The sequence below is a fragment of the Protopterus annectens genome, chromosome 16.part0, assembly GCF_019279795.1.
Source record: "Protopterus annectens isolate FY-2018-M chromosome 16.part0, PAN1.0, whole genome shotgun sequence".
In the NCBI taxonomy this organism is placed as follows: Eukaryota; Metazoa; Chordata; order Ceratodontiformes; family Protopteridae; genus Protopterus; species Protopterus annectens.
The window spans coordinates 541,690,248-541,708,041 of NC_056750.1; the positions used below are offsets into that span (position 1 = coordinate 541,690,248).

Here is a 17,794-nt window from a genome sequence, read left to right on the forward strand (position 1 = left end):
ATTCCGAAGAATTGATGACTTGCTTAGCAGTAGCATTGTCGGAAGGCTTAGCCTTGTGTGGCCTCTCTCTATTTTTATGGCTGACGGACACCATATCGGAAATCGAAGATGGAACATGAAAATAACTGTCTACAAAAAAAGCTCTACGGAAAATGGTTATCGCATTAAAGAGGGCACAGAACTGGCAATAAGGGACATCGTGGTCTGGGCCTAAACAAGTGATGCAGTAAGAATGAAAGTCTTGGTGTGGGATCTGCTTTCCACAGGTGGGACAATTGTTAACTTTTTCGGACATCGGCTAAAGCAAGAAAAAAGGGTCACCAATGGGGTACTTAGCTTTAGATGTTTTCTGCTGAAATTTTACTTCTGGTAGCGACTGACCGGCACTCATGTGAACTGCTTCTGCTATGGGCTCCATGGCAAGAAAGACTGATGTAATGATGTCAGTTGCCTTGCTTTATAGTACTGACGACCTGACGTCAGACTACAGGCGACGGCAGCCAGCTCACAAAAACATTGACTCTGGTATTCTGGCTGACTGAGGGCTACCACACAGCAGGGATAACCCATAGGTGATGACTGCAACAGTGGAACACCAAGAGCATATCTTTTACTGTATGCATTGATTTTGCCTTATCCTCCATTTTCTTGATCACCTCCTCCGCCTTAGATCCAAACAGGCGATCCTTATCTAGGGGGCTGTCTAGGAGTATGGATTTAACATGATCAGGCAGAGGTTGCTCTTTAAACCATGCATGTCTCCTAATGACTGACGCCACAACAGCAGCCCTGCTGGAGGTTTCTAGGCCATCATATCCACAGTGGAGGGAATGCTTTGCCACTTGAGAGCTGGAGTGTAAGAGTTCCCCTAGCTATCTGGAGGTAGAACTGTCAGGCAAGGAGGACATTTTCTGCTTTAATAGCTCAAAGGTATGTTGCTGATATTTTAACACATGGAACTGGCAGTTAAGAGCTCTAATAGGGAAGGTAGCAGAGGTGTATACTTTTTTACCCCATCTGTCTAGGGCTCTGCTATCCTTGTCAGATGGAATAGGGTTTATGGAGGAAACTGGCCCTAGCCCCTTTGGATCCCTGGGTGATGGACCTCTGGGTCCGCTGCAGGATTTTTGAAAAAGTATTTGTGGGTGTCTGGCACCCTGTAGTACCTTGTCTGGCTTTCTAGGTGCAGGAGGCAGGGCATCAGGTGTGAGGCTGGACTCCATGAAAACATCCTCCACCACATCCAAAATGGGAGGAATGGCTAAGGGTTTGTGCTGGGGAAGGTCCAGAAACTCTCAGCCTCTTCTTAGACTGGGGATAATCCTGAGCTTCCCAAGGTCTCTTCAAAGGATAGGTGCCTCAGAGGGTGCTGCAGATGGGATGGATTTCTCTGCATCAGAATCTTCAAAGGTGGTAAGGGGCTGTTCACTGTCTGACTCCAAAAAGTCAGATTCTTCAGTGTCAGGTTCTGAGAGAATCTCTGCGGAAAGGTCCCTTTTTCTTTTGGCTGGGGTAGTCTGGTTACCACTGATAAGGGTGATAAGATCCTCAGCCATCTTAAGAAGCTGTTATGACTGAGCAGGTTGGGCTTGAGGAAAATGGCAACTAGGAACTGTTTTTCTGGGAGTGGTCTTGCTTTTAGGCCAAAGTGCTTCAATGGGCCTGGGTGCAGCTGTGGCTGGCAGCGTGGCCATTGGTCTTTGTCTGGCGTCAATAATCCAAAAAGCCTCCTCAGAAACCAGTGCCTGCAGAGTGGCTCCGGACCCAACCGCAGGGCTGACAATGGAAAACTCAGCAGATGGAGTCTGATCCGACGGCATACCGGACTCCGAATGGGTCTCGGTAGAGGCCTGCAGAGGTATTGCATCGGGCATCAAGGGCTATGTAGGTGCCTCACTGAATTCCTCTGTACTGGTGGCTGACTTCAGGGAAGAGTCATCTGAAGGTCTAACTTTTTGTGGTCTGTCCCTTTATTTTTTCTCTTTTTGGGGATATCCATTGTATGCCAACCGACGGACGCCATTTCATACTGCGAAAGACTGTCTTTGAAATATCTAGCTACAAGTTCTGTTCTATGGCAGACGGACCTAGTATTAAAGAGAGTGCAGAACCGACATCCAGGGACATTGTGTGGTCTGGGCCTAAGCAGGTTACACACAAGTTATAGAAGTCTTGGTGTGGTATTTGTTTTCCACAGCGGAGACAATTATGTACTTTTCTGGACATTGGTTAGTGCAAGAAAAAGATCCCCAATGGGGTACTTAGCTTTAGTCATTTTCTACTTCACTCTGGCAGCGGCCAACCATCACATATGCAAACTGCTTCTGCTTCGGGCTCCACAGCAAGAAAGACTGATGTAATGGTGTCGGCTGCCCTGTTTTATACCACTACCTGACGTCAGTCCCAGGTGACCTACAGCCGACATAGGAACGACGATCTTTACTCTGGTATTCGGGCTGCCCAAGGGCTACCCAGTAGAAATAACCCCTAAATGATGACTGCAAAAGTGAAACGAAGAACATCTAAAATTACTCCAGTCTACAGAGGAATAGTTAAAGTCGGAAAGCATTAGTGATCCATCTCTAGTAGGGATCTTTTCTAGGAATTCCAGGAACTTAATGGTCAATACTAGAATAAGACAGCTCAAGCTATAGCAAGGAATAAATAAAACTTAATTGGGGGGGGGGGGGGACAGAGAGAGAGATGTTCATGCATTTTTGCTGTAAATATGTTTTAAATGTAAGAACTGACCATGCTCAGTCACAAACTGCCAATACTGTTAAAAAAAAAATTAAAGACAGGTGTTTTGTAACCACAGATGAATGTGTATTTTAGGCACAAAAATATCATATTCATTGGATTATTTCATCATTTTCCAAACTAACTCATCTGCAGATTATTACCTACAGGAATCCAGTGATGTTTGCAGCTGTACATTTTACACATTACTGAAATTATCTGTAACCCACCATGCTCTCCTTGGTTTCGACAGTGGAACACGTCGAGGGTGTCACATGCATCCCTGCTCTCTGATGATTTCTTTGGGACTCGGGTTTTTGTAGGAAGTTCTGGTGCTTGCAGGAAGGGGCGAACTACATTTCGGGCTCCATTCTTTCCCAGTTCCTTCTCAACCTCTGAAACACAAAGTTTTATGACCACTTTATAGCCATTTTCAACAAATTAACTTTACCATCTGGCTTGCAAATAAAACTTCAACTAAGTTTTTTTTTTTCACACTGCATTTCTGTTATTAGAACCACGTTGCCAGTTCTGAGGCAAAATGCTAAAGATCATACAACACACTAAAGACTGCCATCTGCTAGGACACCTGAATGAATCCACAGTATTAAAAAAAAAAGTGTTTGGCCATTATATAGGGCTATGAAGCAGCAGACATGAACAAGAGGCCCAATAACATACCATCACCAAAAAAAAGAAAAAACATTAACTTTGGGAGACTAGTCCCTAATGTATACACTTTCTCAATGGAAATATGATCATCTGTAACCCTGACAATGCTGCTTAACAATAACAAGTAGGCAGCCAAGGTGCATAACCTTTCCTTAATTTCTAACAGGAAAATGTTGCTCTCTACCTTGCCTACAGCTCTCTGACTGAAGAGATGTCCAACTTGAAGAAAGATATGGTGACACAAACAGCTGGTTGGGGAGGATAGCAGTGTACAGAAGCACTGCTACCTTGAGTTAGCACCTGGTAAGGCACTCCTTCATAGGAATGAATGAGAACAAGTGATGCAGACATCCTGCAGAACGGCCTCACTGAGACCAATGACTGGTGTTGAAATCATGCCCTTAAGCTTAATGCCAAAAAATGCGTCGTCATCCCCTGTGGGAAAAACTCAGTTTCCACTAATTACCACATCGATGGGAGCCCACTGAACGGGTTATAAGAGATCGGGGACACAGGTTGACAGAAACCTCTGTTTCAACCACCACATTGCCACTGTGGTCAGAAAGTCCTTCTATGTGTTGCATCTCATTACCAAGGGTTTTGTATCCAGGAAGAAAGAGATAATCAATTCTCTCTACTCTTCCCCTCATTATACCAGTCATAGAGTATAATGCCCCATTTGGAATGTACCTCACTAGACACCTGCAACAGCCGGAGAGGCCACAAAGTACCTCATGAAGAGAATCCTAGGCCTTAAACAGATGTCCTACATGGACAGACTCAAAAAAAACTCCAGCTATTCTCTGTCTCATACCGTCTACTAAGAGGCGATCTCTGCTTATTTACAAAGCCATGTCTGACCTAGCTCTGTTAGAAATGCTGCATCTAAAGAAATCTCAATCCCTCCGCACCACACGCTCAAGAGACCTCAACCTCATTACCACAATCAACAGAACATGCTGGAGGGACAGATTCATAACCCAGAGACTGCCCATGCTCTGGAACAGACTTCCCATACATGTCAAGCAGAGCACCTCACTGGCCCTCTTCAAGAGAAATCCTGATGAGTAGATGGGAAATAGAAAGTTCACCCCTGAGATCACTCCAGTGGCTATACTTGATAAAGGCACTGGGAACTAACGTCGGGTGGCACAATGCCAGTGCACTTCTATGGGCTAGGCTTGTAAAGGCTCCAGGGCCATTAGCCTAGTACACATCTATGAACCTATGAACAACTCATTCAGACTCAGTTAATAGCTACATGTGCAGAAGATATAAGAATGGTCCCAGCACTCAGACAATCAGATTCGGGGGGGGGGGGGGGTAATCTGGTTAATTTGTTGCAACTCATGAGGAGCTTATAACAGTAGGGAATTGGGCATTTAAAAAAGTCCTCTCTCTATGGGATGCTAATGCTCTCCTCTGAGAAAAGTTATAAAAAATGATTGGTCTTTCACTTTTCATTTGAATGATGTTACCTGTTTTGCACATTTCTTTCAGTATCATTTTAACAGCCACACCCACTCTATTCCAGAAGTGCATTTTAATGATAATTTCATGTTGTCCGACTGATGTAATCTTTTTTATACAACTTGCTTATTATGAATGAGATTTAATTCCTGTTCCACTTTTGCATCTATTGGTGCTAACATGTGTAGTTACATTTTTCTTTCTACACTGCATTTCATGGTGATGCAAACTTTTTTTTATTACTGTCCCTCTGAACCCTCAGTCTCCCACCTCCACTACTAATTCCTTAACCAGCCTATTTGTTCTGTGGTGGTGGTGGTGAGTTGACCATCCCTGGTTAGGTAAAAGCCCTATGGCCCATCCCCAGCATCAACAGCTGAGTAGTCTGTGCAGGAGTCTCCCTCCTTTAAACTGCTCGTGGGCTCACAAGAGCTGCCTCGTCAGAGAAAAGAGGTAAATAGAATCAAAATGGCTGCCTCAGCAGAGAGAAGAGGTGTGTGCTCTCCTCCAAACACCTTCAGTTTCCCCTGTGTCAGAATGGAAGTCCCTGTTTGACACAACACAAGCCAGCATGGCCTATTACAAATAGGTGATACACCCAGCATCAACAAAGCCATGGACCAAGCAGTCTCCCTCATCCTGGGGATGAGTGAGCTCTCACTGGCTGCTGAAGCTCATCCACCCCACCTGTCAGTTCAAATGTCCATGTCACTAAAGCAGCAGAGATCGCCTGGACCATAAAGACAGTTTATCCTATGTCAATATTCATCACTGTAGGGCCTTGCATCCGACATCGGATCTGACCCCGCAACATTCACACAGACAGATCCAAGGCTCAAGCTCCTCCCTCTCCCATAATGCCCTGCTGCCTTCAAACCTTCAGATCGAGTTTGCTAACATATCCATGAATGATATTCCTCCAAAAAAAGGAGCGCAAAGAGTCCAGAACCCAAAAGCTCTAACTTCCTCCAAGATCCAATCAGGAAGTGTGATGGCGGGAGGAAAATGTGATGAATAATGACGTAGGATAAGACAGATGCCAGGTTATGGTAAGTACATAACTCTATCTGATGTTATCTATGTCGTTATTCATCACTTACCATTTATCCTGGGAGGCCTCGAGGAAGGTCACGCTGGAGCACTGTGGAGCCAAAAAAAGCCCTGCTCCTTGAAATCAAATTTAGCTGGTAATGAGATACAAAGGTGTGACTAAGTGGCAGCAGCACAAATGTCATCAACAGAAAGCCTGGCCTGAATCTTCCAGAACCTCAAGATGCCTACTGTCATAGACTGTAGAGCTGCAGTTAGAGATCCATCTAGAAATAGTCACCTTAGAAACCGGGAGGCCATGTCTGTTTGGAGAAAAGGCCACAGAGAGCTGATCTGACTTGCAAAATCCTTTGGTCCTATGTAGATAGAAACAAAGTTGCCTGTGTATGTCTAAAGTATGCAGAATGTACTCCCCTTTTATGGAATAATTAGAAAACACTGACAGCTGAATACATTGGTTTAGATTGGATTCAGAAGCAACCTTGGGAAAGAAAGAGGGATTTGTCCTAAGAGACAGTCTGTCCTTGTGAAAGGTCAGGTCACGTACGGAGGAGAAATGAAAAGAACTTGCAATTCAGAGACCCTCTTAGCCAAAGTTATGGCCACCAGGAAGGCCATTTTCCATGACAAGAATTTGAGATCACATGAACTAGTAGGTTCAAAAGGACTTCTGGTCTGAGACTGCAGAAAGTATAGTTTTGAACCTACCATAAATGTAGATGTTCGTGTGTATATACTGCTGCAGTCATCACACTTGGGTTATCCTGCCGTCAGGCGGTCCCGCAGTCGGCCGAATCCCAAAGTCTTGGTCCGGCGTCGGTTGTCGTCGCTTCTTCCCTGACGTCAGTGCGACAGGGGTATAAAAGAGGCAGCCGACGCCATTTTCTTCAGTTTTTCTTGCCCCAGATGCCAGGTGCCCCCAACTAGGAAGGCAATCCAAATAATTATGCAAAAATACCTTAGTAGATAAACAATAGTACTAGCTGTTAGCAAATACACCATATAGACATGCATCCAATTGATTGATGTACATGGAGTTATAAGTAACACCTGGTATATATAGGGGATGGTGGGAGGGTAACCTGGACTGCAGCAGTATATACACTCGAACATCTACATTTATGGTAGGTACAAAACTGTACTATGTTCATCGTGTTATACTGCTGCAGTCATCACACTTGGGTTGAATCCCAAAGCTATGGATGGGTGGCTGGTAATAAACTGGGTTAGTCGAAGCTAGGATGCCCTGCAGAACTGCAGTGGAAAAACCAGCTCTGGTTTTTGAGTATAATGGAAGGTGGTAGTGCTTGGTAAAGGTGTGCACTGAACTCCAAGTAGCTGCCTCCAGAATGTCATTGGTTGGAACCCCCAAGAAAGGCTGCTGAGGTTGCTGTAGCCCTGGTAGAATGGGACCTAATATTAACAGGCACTGCTTTCCCATGGTGCGAGTAGCAAAAGCGGATACAATGTGCTATCCATTTGGAGATGGTCTGTTTTGAAATAGCCTTTCCTTGTGAACCTGCAGCATAGGATACAAAGAGTTGGTCAGTTTTTCTGAAGGTCTTTGTCTTATCCAAATAGTAACGTAGCTGTCTGTGAATGTCCGAAGAGTGAAGGAGTTTTTCTCCTTTATTCTGGGGGTTTGGATAAAAGGTGGGTAAATGAATGGTCTGATTCGAAGCCACACTGGATACTACCCTTGGCATAAAGGTGGGGTTAGTTCGTAAAGAGACTCTGTCCTGATGGAAAATGATGAAAGGTTCCACTGCCATGAGTGCCTGTAGTTCTGAGGCCCTGCGTGCTGAGGTGATAGCCAGCAACAGAGCTGTTTTCCATGACAAGTATTGTAGTTCTGCTGAGAAGGCTGGTTCAAAAGGAGGCAGTGTTAATTTTTCTAAAACGAAGTTGGCGTTGGGGGTTTTCTGGGGGGTCTTATATTCTTAGCCCCTCTGAGAAACTGCCTTAGTAAAGGGTGTGAGAATATGGGAGGATCCGTATTATACTGAGCTGAAACGGCCGAAGCATGGATCTTAATGGATGAGAAAGAAAGGCCTTTGTGTAGCATCTCAGTTAAGTATCGCAGTATTTGAGGAATGTTTGGTATCCCAGGATTTTGGCTTTTAGCCTGGTGCCATGCACAAAATCTTTTCCATTTGTCTGAGTAAGTTTTTCTGGTGCTGGGCCTCCTGGCCTCCAAAATGACATTCAGGACGTCCTTTGAGAGAAGTGTTGATTGATAATTCAGGGTATTCTCCATGCAGCTAAATTTAAAGTCCTGAGCTGACTGTGAAGGATCTGAGAGTTTTTCTGAGTCAACAGAAGTGGGAATTGAGGTAAGATCCATGGAGGGCTGTGGGTCAAGTTCCTTAGTAATGGGTACCAGTGCTGACGTGGCCAGTCCGGAGCAATGAGGATCATTTGTGGTCTCTCTGATCTGACTTTCAGTAAAAGAAAGTCAATAGAGGTAGTGGTGGAAAGGCACAGACTGTCAATGCTGTCCAACTGAATGATAGGGCGTCCACTTTCCAGGCTAGGGAATGATAAGTCCTTGTGCAAAATTTCTGTAGTTGGCAATTGTTGGGGGAGGCAAATAGATCTATGTCTGGGCGTCCCCACCTTTGGAGTTATCATTGAAAATACTTGTGGGTGTAGTCTCCACTTGTGTGGATCTGCCATATTTCTGCTTAATTCATCTGCCAATATGTTTTCCTTTCCTGGCAGGAATTGTGCTTGCAGTTGTACTTGGTAAGTCAATGCTGTGTTCCACAAGGTCAATGCCTGTCTGCATAAAGGGTATTAGTGTGTTCCTCCCTGTTTATGTACCACATAACTGTGGTGTTGTCTGTCCTTATTAGTAGTTGTCCTGGATGCAAGAGGTCCTTGAAGGCTGTCAGTGCATTTTGCACAGCTAGCATTTCCTTTTGGTTGATGTGTAGATGCATTTGTTTTGCAGACCATTTGCCCTGTATGCACTGTCCTGCCATGTGTGCTCCCCAGGCATAGTCTGAAGAATCTGTTGTCATAGTTTGGTTTGCTGGAGGTAAGACAAAAGGAAGACTCTTGTTTATTTTACATGCTTGAGTCCACCATAGGAACTCTTTTTGAAGGCAAGGAATGAGAGGTATACTTGTTTCGAGGCTGTGCCTGTGTTGAGTCCATACACTTTTCAGGTACCATTGTAATTTCCTGATGTGCAGCTTTGCATATGGAACTAGTTGAATGCAGGATGCCATGTACCCCAATGCCTGCAGGATTTTCCTTGCAGTGAGCTGGGTAAAAGTTGCCATCTTTTTGAAGTACTGAGTCAGTTGTTTTTGTTTGTCTGGCATGAGGTAAGACATCTGGGCCGTTGTATTTAAGCTGGCACCCAGGAATATTATCTCTTGTGAGGGTATTAGCTTTGACTTCTTTTTGTTTACTGTGTACCCAAGTCAACTTAGCAGCTTTGTTACAAATGCCAGATGCTGTAGTAGAATGTCCTTGCTGTCCGCTTGGATCAGGCAGTCGTCCACATATGGATAAATTTGTATTCCTCGTTGCCTGCAGTATGCAATTACTGATGCCAGGCATTTTGTAAATACTCTGGGCGCAATAGATAAGCCAAAGGGCAATACAGAGAATTGATAATGCGTTGTACCTGCCAAAAATCTGAGGTATCTTCTGCAATCTTGTCTGATAGGGACATGCAGGTATGCCTCTTTGAGGTCCAATGTTACCAGCCAAGACTCCTTGCCCAGCATGGGAAGAAGCTGCTGTAGTGTGAGCATTTTGAATTTGGGTACCTCCAGGTATGTGTTTAGAATTGAGAGGTCTAAAATGGGTCTTCCAGGCTTTGTCCTTTCTTGGTACTAGAAATAGTGTTGAGTAAAAACCTTGACCTTGCTCCTTTGTAGGTACCTTTTGAATTGCTTTCATATCCACGAGAGCTGAAATTTGCATTTGTGGCATGCCTCTCATCCGTGGTAAAGTGTGAAAATGAAATCTGTAGCCTCAGGTAATAATATCCAGAACCCATTTGTCCTTTGTTATGATGCGCCAATTTGTGGAAATAGAGCTAGTCTTCCTCCCAAAGGTGCTGCCAGGGCAATTTTGCTTGGCAGGCGAAGAGGGAAGTCATTGTGTTTGTTTCCTGAAGGGTTGAGATCTTTCGTCTCCACCACTTTGAGTTGTTGTATGCCATTGTCTAGGTCTGAAAGAACTTTGTGGCTGGCCTCTGACCCTTGGGCGTCTGTACCTACCCTTTTGGTGTCTGTCTGATGCAGGAAAGGACCAGTTTTTTGATGGCCAGTTTCTGCTGAAACGAGGAGGTTGTACCAGTAAAAAATCTTTGACTGTCTGCATAGATTTTGCCTTTTCTTCCATTTTCTTTAAGACTTCCTCTGCTTTGACACCAAATAACACATCTTTCTGCAATGGAGCATCCAATAACTTTGCTTTGACATGTTCTGGTAAGGCTTGCTCTTTTAGCCAAGCATGTCTACGAATTACAGATCCTGTGACAGCTGCTCTACATGAAGCTTCCAATGAATCAAAACCACACTGTAAGGTATGCTTTCCCACCTGTTCTGCTGCATGCAGCAAATCCTGCATCTCTTTGAAATCAGGTTGATCTATCTGAGGGATCATTTTCTGCTTTAACTGTGTAATCAAGTACTGCTGGTATTTTAGCATGTGGAATTGGCAGTTTAAGGCCCTCATGGCCAAAGTGGCAGACGTATACACTTTCTTCTCCCATCTTTCTAATGCTCTGGAATCTCTTTCAGAAGGTAGTGGATTCTTAGCAGTAGAGGCCTTAACCGCTTTGGGACCCTGGGAAATGGTTTCGGGGTCTGCAACAGGGCTTTTATATAGAAACTTATGAGAATCAGGAACTCGGTAGTATCTGTCTGGTTTAGCTGGTGCAGGAGGTAAGGAGTCTGGGTTGAGACCAGATTCGGTGTAGACATCATCCAAAATGTCTAAAACTGGAGGAATTGCAAGGAGTCTATGCTGTGGAAGAAGAAGAAACTCACGGAGTCTTTTCTTAGAGTCAGAGTAATCTTGGCCTTCCCAGTGGAAGTGTTCCCTCATGGTGTGTAAAGTTTCCCCAAAGGAGTAGTCTTCAGGGGGGGGAGACAGAGGGAATGGACTCTTCAGCATCTGAGTCTTCATAAGGAGGGAAGGAATAATCCTGGTCCTCAGAGTTAGCTGAGGAAATGGATGCTTGGTCAGAGGAAGGATAATCTTTCTCCAGTCCAGGCCTTTTGTCAGGAGGGGGTTGGGAACCCCTGATAAGGGTAATTAAATCCTCAGCCATCTTGAGCATCTGTTTTTTAGGCATAGGGGCCTGTGGGGGGGTCTGTGGACCCGGTTTCCTAACTTTTAAGGGGGCTTTAAGTTTAGCGTAAGACTTAATAGAAATAGCTGTCGGTTTGAAGACACCTTCAGAAACCGAAGGCCTGTCCAAAATCTCCGGATTACCATCAGGGTTGGCGTCCGAGGGGTGAGATAGAACCGGCTCCTGAGGCCCAGCTGATTCGGTCTGGGAGGCAGTCAGAATTTCTAAATCAGCGGTAGTCAGGGGCTGCGTAGGCGCCTCGCTGAAAACCGGAGAACCGGCGGCAGGCCTTGCTGAGGCCTCGGTATCTGGTCTTGGCCTTGGTTGCCTGTCCTTATCCTTGCGTTTCTTAGTCATTGCTGATGTCGGTTGCTCCAACGACATGCTATAGTTAAATTTTCTGCCAAAATAATGTCGGGTGAAATCTGCCCGACGCTTGATTGTGCGTTTGTTGAACCTAGCACAAAACCGACAACCAGAGACGTCGTGGTCTGGGCCTAGGCAAGGAATACAATAAGAATGAAAATCCTTATGAGGTACTTGCTTCCCACAAGAAATGCAATTATTAACTTTGTCTGACATCGGTCTGAGGCAAGAAAAGTTTCCCCAACGGGGTACTTAGCTTTAGAGAAGACTTCGGGCTGAAATTCAATTCGAAAATCTCAGGAGCTAGCCAACCGGCACTTGCGAACTGCTTCTGCTTCGGGCACCGCACGGCAAGAAAGACTGAAGAAAATGGCGTTGGCTGCTTCTTTTATACCCCTGTCTCACTGACGTCAGGGAAGAAGCGACGACAACCGACGCCGGACCAAGACTTTGGGATTTGGCCGACTGCTGGACTGCCTGACGGCAGGATAACCCAAGTGCGATGACTGCAGCAGTATAACACGATGAACATTTAATGTTAAGTCCCAAGAAGGTGAGGGATCCTTAATAGGCAGCCTTAGAAGAAAAAAACCCTTCATGAATGCTTTGCAAAGCCTGGAAGAAAAATGTAGGCTCACTGTTCTCATGAATATTTGAAATCATTGCCAAATGATGCTTAATAGTAGAGAAACTTGCTCCTGCTTGGAAAAGAGAAGACAAAAACAAAAAGGATATCTGGAGCAGAAGCAGAAAAGGGGTCCAGATTCCTGCTCTTAGCCCAAATAGAAAACCTTTTCCATTTACTACTATAAACCTTTCTAGTGGAAGGTTTCTGGGAGGCTACAATAATATGCTTAATGGGAGAAGCCAGCCTGGACTATTTCAAGATCAATGGAAGTGGAGAAAACAAGTGGTTAGATGAAGGGTCCAGTGATTTGGAAGAGGGAGCCCCGAAGGATGGAAGAGCAGATCCAGAAGAGTATCCAGTACCCAGGGAAGATACTTCAGATGAGACCAGATGATGGGAAACCACGGCTGTCATGGCCAGAAAGGGGTCATGAGGATAAGGGGTTTCCTCAGGCATTGGGCTTTCTGCAAAACCCTGGGAATTAGAGGGACAAGAGGATAACTGTAAAGGAGACCCAGAGGCCAATTGTGGACTAGAGCATCCCTCGGCGATTCCCCGGGAGGGGGGTTACGACCAAGTACATGCTACACTTGTGGTTGGTTGTGGAGATAAAAAGACCGCACCATGGCTGACCCCACCGGTCATAAATCTGCTTTGCCACTGCAGGACTGAGGGACCACCCATGAGGACTCATGATGGATCTGTTGAGTTTGTCGACCAACATGTTGGAGTCCCCAGGAATATGCATTGCAAGAAAAAAAGTGTCCAGAGGACTTTGCTCATTCCAACACTCTCATGGCCTCTCTGCACAAAGGGAAGATTGTGTTCCCCCCTGCATGTTGACACACCAGACCACAGCCATGTTGTCTATCTGAATTGCAATTGTCCCCAAAGGGAGGCAGTCTTGAAAGCCTTGCAACATTAGAACTGCTCTCATCTCTAGGACATTTACGTGCAACTTGGTCTCTACAGGGGACCACGTGCCTTGGACAGCTCTCCCCTGGAAATGCCCCCACACCACAACAGGGAAGTGTCCGTGGTCACTGTGGCTTTGGGCGGAGGAAGAGAAAAGTGTCTCCCTAGGAGGAGAACCTGATATTGAATCCACCAAAGAAGGTGTCATCTGCACACGTGCATCAACTTTATGGACATAGAAATCGGCTGAGACAGAGCAAACCACTAAGGTCCACTGGAAACCTGCATACGACACCTTGCTAGGGGAATCAGCTGAATGGCCAAGGCCATGGATCCTGCCTCTGGAAGATGAGTCATCAGGAGCATCCTGGAATGGAGACTGATTTCTGGAACCACATCTTCCTAGTTCCTCACTAGTTCTTGAAGGAATTCTGAGGAGTAGAAAAGTACAGTTGTGTACCTACCATAAATGTAGATGTTCGAGTGTATTCACTGTTGCAGTCACTACACTTGGGTTATCCTGCTGGCAGGCTACCTGCAGTCAGCCTGAATTCCAAAGTCCTGGTCCGGCGTCTGTTGCTGTCGCCTCTTCCCTGACGCCAGGGGTATAAAAGATGCAGCCAATGCCATTTTCTTCAGTTTTTCTTGCCCCAGATGTCAGGTGCCCCCAAAAGGGTAGGTTGTAAAAATTATGATCATAAAAAAGCATGCACATAACCTTCATCTACAAGCAAATACACCACATAGGTTGTATAGAATAGATAGGTACAGATAAGTCTCAGCAAAGAAAAAGGGGGATGGTGGGAGGTTAACCTGGACTGCAATAGTGAATACACTCGAACATCTACATTTATGGTAGGTACACAACTGTACTATGTTCATCGTGTTTCACTGTTGCAGTCATTACACTTGGGTTGAATCCCAAAGCTGAGGTTGGGCGGCTGGGCCTAAATAGAGTTTGAAGTGGCTATGAGGCCCTGCAGAACTGCAGTGGCAAAAGCCTGCTCTGGATTTAGAGTAGAGAGGTAAATGGTAGTGCCTTGTAAAAGTGTGCACTGAAGTCCATGTTGCAGCCTCCAAAATATCCTTGGTTGGTACCCCTCTGAGGACTGCTGCTGAAGTGGCTGCAGCTCTGGTAGAATGTGGCCTAATGCCCTTGGGCACTGATTTGCCATGTTGTGAATAGCAGAAACGAATGCAGTGGCCTATCCATTTTGAAATAGTCTGCTTTGAAATGGCTTTTCCTTGAGAACCTGCAGCATATGCCACTAAGAGTTGCTTAGTCTTTTTGAAGGCTTTAGTCTTGTCCAAGTAAAAGCGTAGCTGTCTGTGTATGTCCAAAGTATGCAGAAGTCTCTCCCCCTTATTCTGTCGGTTTGGGTAAAAGGTAGGCAAATGAATGGTTTGGTTAAGAGCCACGCTGGACACTACCTTAGGCATAAATATCGGGTTTGCCCTTAGAGAAACCCTGTCCTGATGGAAAATAATAAAAGGTTCTACAGCCATAAGTGCCTGTAACTCTGAGACTCTTCTTGCTGAAGTTATTGCTAGGAAAAGAGCGGTTTTCCATGACAAGTATTTTATCTCTGCTGTATTGGCTGGCTCAAAAGGAGGCAGTGTGAGTTTTTCCAAGACAAAATTGAGGTCCCATGTAGGTAATGGAGCTCCCCTTGGAGGTCTTATGTTTTTGGCCCCTCTGAGAAACTGTCTTAGCAGTGGATGAGAAAAAGTAGGTGGGTCCGTATTGTAATGAGCTGAAATGGCAGAGGCATTGATCTTAATTGATGAGAAGGATAGGCCTTTGTCCAGCATCTCAGTAAGGTATTGCAAAATCTGAGGAATATTTGGTTCAAGCGAGTCAATTCCCTGCGCTTGGTTCCAAGCACAGAATCTCTTCCATATTTCTGCATAAGATTTTCTGGTGCTGGGCCTCCTGGCCTCCAAAATAACATCCATAATTGCTTTAGAGAGAGGTGTGTTCTGAAAGATTACATTATCTGCCATGCAGCCAGATTTAGGGTTCTGAGTTGGCTGTGCAGGATCTGATTGTTCTGTTGGGTCAGCAAATGAGGTATTAGAGGCAATGTCCAGGCTGGGCCTTGAGATAATCTCTTTAGGATTAGGTACCAGTGCTGGTGTGACCAGTCTGGGGCAATCAGTATAATTTTTTGGCTTCTCTTGTCTGATCTTTAGGAGTACCTTGGAGAGGAGAGGCAGAGGAGGGAAGGCATATGCTGTAAGGGCTTTCCAGCTGAATGAAAGGGCGTCCACTTTCCATGCTTGCTTGTGATAAGTCCGAGTGCAGAATCTCTGTAGCTGGCAGTTGTGAGGGGGGGGGGGGCAAATAGATCTATGTCTGGGCATCCCCATTTCCCTGTTATCATGTTGAAGATTTGTGGATCCAGTTGCCACTCGTGAGGATCCATGAGGTTTCTGCTTAGTTCGTCTGCCAAAGTATTTGTCTTTCCTGGCAGGAATTGTGCTTGCAGATGTACTTGATAAGTCAATGCTGTGTTCCACAAAGTCATGGCTTGCCTGCAGAGGGGGTAGGAATGTGTGCCCCCTTGCTTGTTTATGTACCACATGACTGTAGTATTGTCCGTCTTTATAAGTAGTTGTCCTGGATGAAGTAGGTCTTTGAAGGCTGTCAGGGCATTTTGTACAGCTAGCATCTCTTTTTGATTGATATGAAGATGCATTTGGTTTGTGGGCCATGTGCCCTGAATACATTTTCCTGCCATGTGCGACCCCAGGCATAATCTGAAGCATCTGTTGTTAGTGTCTGCCTGGCAGTGGGTAAGGTGAAAGACTGTCCCTTGTTGTGGTGACAGGCCTGTGCCCACCATTGAAATTCCTGTTGCAGGCAGGGAATGAGAGTAATTACTGTTTCCAGGCTGTGGCAATGTTGAGTCCAAACACTTTTTAGATACCATTGCAGTTTCCTCGTATGCAGTCTTGCATATGGAATTAGTAGAACACAGGATGCCAAGTAGCCCTGAGCCTGCAGATTTTTTCTTGCGGATAACTGGGTCTTTGTTGCCAAGTCTTTGAAGAAAGAAGTCAGATGCCTTTGTCTGGCGTGAGATGAGCCATCTGGCCAGTTGTATTTAAGCTTGCACCCAGGAATATTATCTCTTGAGAGGGTACTAGTTTTGATTTATTTTCGTTCACTGTGTACCCTAGGCAAATTAGTAACCTTTTTACAAATGCCAGATGCTGTAGTAGAATATCTTTGTCCTTTGCTTGAATAAGACAGTCGTCCAAGTAGAGGTATATTTGAATTCCTCTTTGTCTGCAAAATGCAATTACTGGTGCCAGGCATTTTGTGAAGACCCTGGGTGCAGTAGATAAGCCAAAGGACAGTGCAGAGAATTGGTAGTGCATTGAGCCGGCTATGAATCTGAGGTATCTTCTGCAAGATTGTCTGATTGGGACATGCAGGTATGCCTCTGAGTTCCAAAGTTACAAGCCAAGCCTTCTTGTCCAACATGGGCAGAAGCTGCTGTAGATTCAACATTTTGAATTTTGGGATGTCCAGAAAAGTATTTAGAATAGACAGGTCCAGAACTGGTCTCCAGGCTTTGTCCTTTTTTGGTACTAAGAAAAGTCTTGAGTAAAATCCTTGTCCCTGCTCTTGTTGTGGCACTTGCTTGAATATCCCCCATGTCCATGAGAGATGAAACTTGCTTTTGTGCTTCTTGCCATTGATTGCGTGGCAGGTCTGGCATACATTTTGCCTTTGGAAGGGTGTGAAAGTGGAAACTGTAGCCCTGAGAGACTATATTTAAGACCCATTTGTCCTGGGTGATCTTGTGCCAGTTTTGTGGAAAAAGTGCTAGCTTTCCCCCTAAGGGTGCTGCCAAAAAATAAGTGCTTGGCACTGGCAGAGGGAAGTCATTGGGACTGTTTTCTATAAGGCTGTGATTTGTCTTCTCCACTTTTGGAGGTAGAAGCACCCCATTGTTTGGGCCTGTATGAGCCCTGGGGCTGTTGCCTGCCTCTAGGGCATCTGAATCTGCCTCTTTGTGGTCTGTCTGACACTGGAAAGGACCGATTCTTAGAGGGCCAATTCCTGCTAAATCTGGGTGGCTGTACCTGTAAGAAATCCTTTACTGTCTGCATAGATTTTGCCTTATCCTCCATTTTCTTTAACACCTCCTCTGCCTTACCACCAAACAAAGTATCATGCTGTAATGGAGCATCCAATAATTTTGCTTTAACATGATCAGGCAGATTATGTTCCTTTAACCAAGCATACCTTCTAATAACAGAACCTGTAACAGCGGCCCTGCATGAGGCCTCCAGTGAATCATAGCCACATTGCAAAGTATGTGTTCCCACTTGTTCAGCTGCATGCAATAAATCCTGCAAATCTTTGTTCTCAGAACATTTAGAATTTGTCAACATTTTTTGTTTTAACAAAGACATTAAGTATTGCTGATATTTGAGCATATGAAACTGACAATTTAAAGCCCTTACAGCCAAGGTAGCAGAAGTGTAAACTTCCCCCCCCCCATCTGTCCAAAGCCATAGAATCTCTGTCTGAGGGGACAGGGTTTTTGGCAGAAGCGGCCTTGACCCCTTTGGGACCCTGTGAGATAGTTTCTGGGTCAGCAGCAGGGTTTTTGTAAAGAAAT

At 45.1% G+C, this 17,794-nt stretch overlaps 1 protein-coding gene across 1 annotated transcript in view; it reads right to left on the reverse strand.

The window, feature by feature from the left end:
• ABL1 (ABL proto-oncogene 1, non-receptor tyrosine kinase) overlaps positions 1-17,794 on the reverse strand; it is a 788,845-nt gene that overhangs the window by 39,439 nt on the left and 731,612 nt on the right. The window contains exon 10 of the mRNA XM_044057942.1: positions 2,970-3,134. Coding sequence (XP_043913877.1) covers positions 2,970-3,134 — 165 coding nt within the window. The remainder of the gene's footprint in view (positions 1-2,969; positions 3,135-17,794) is intronic.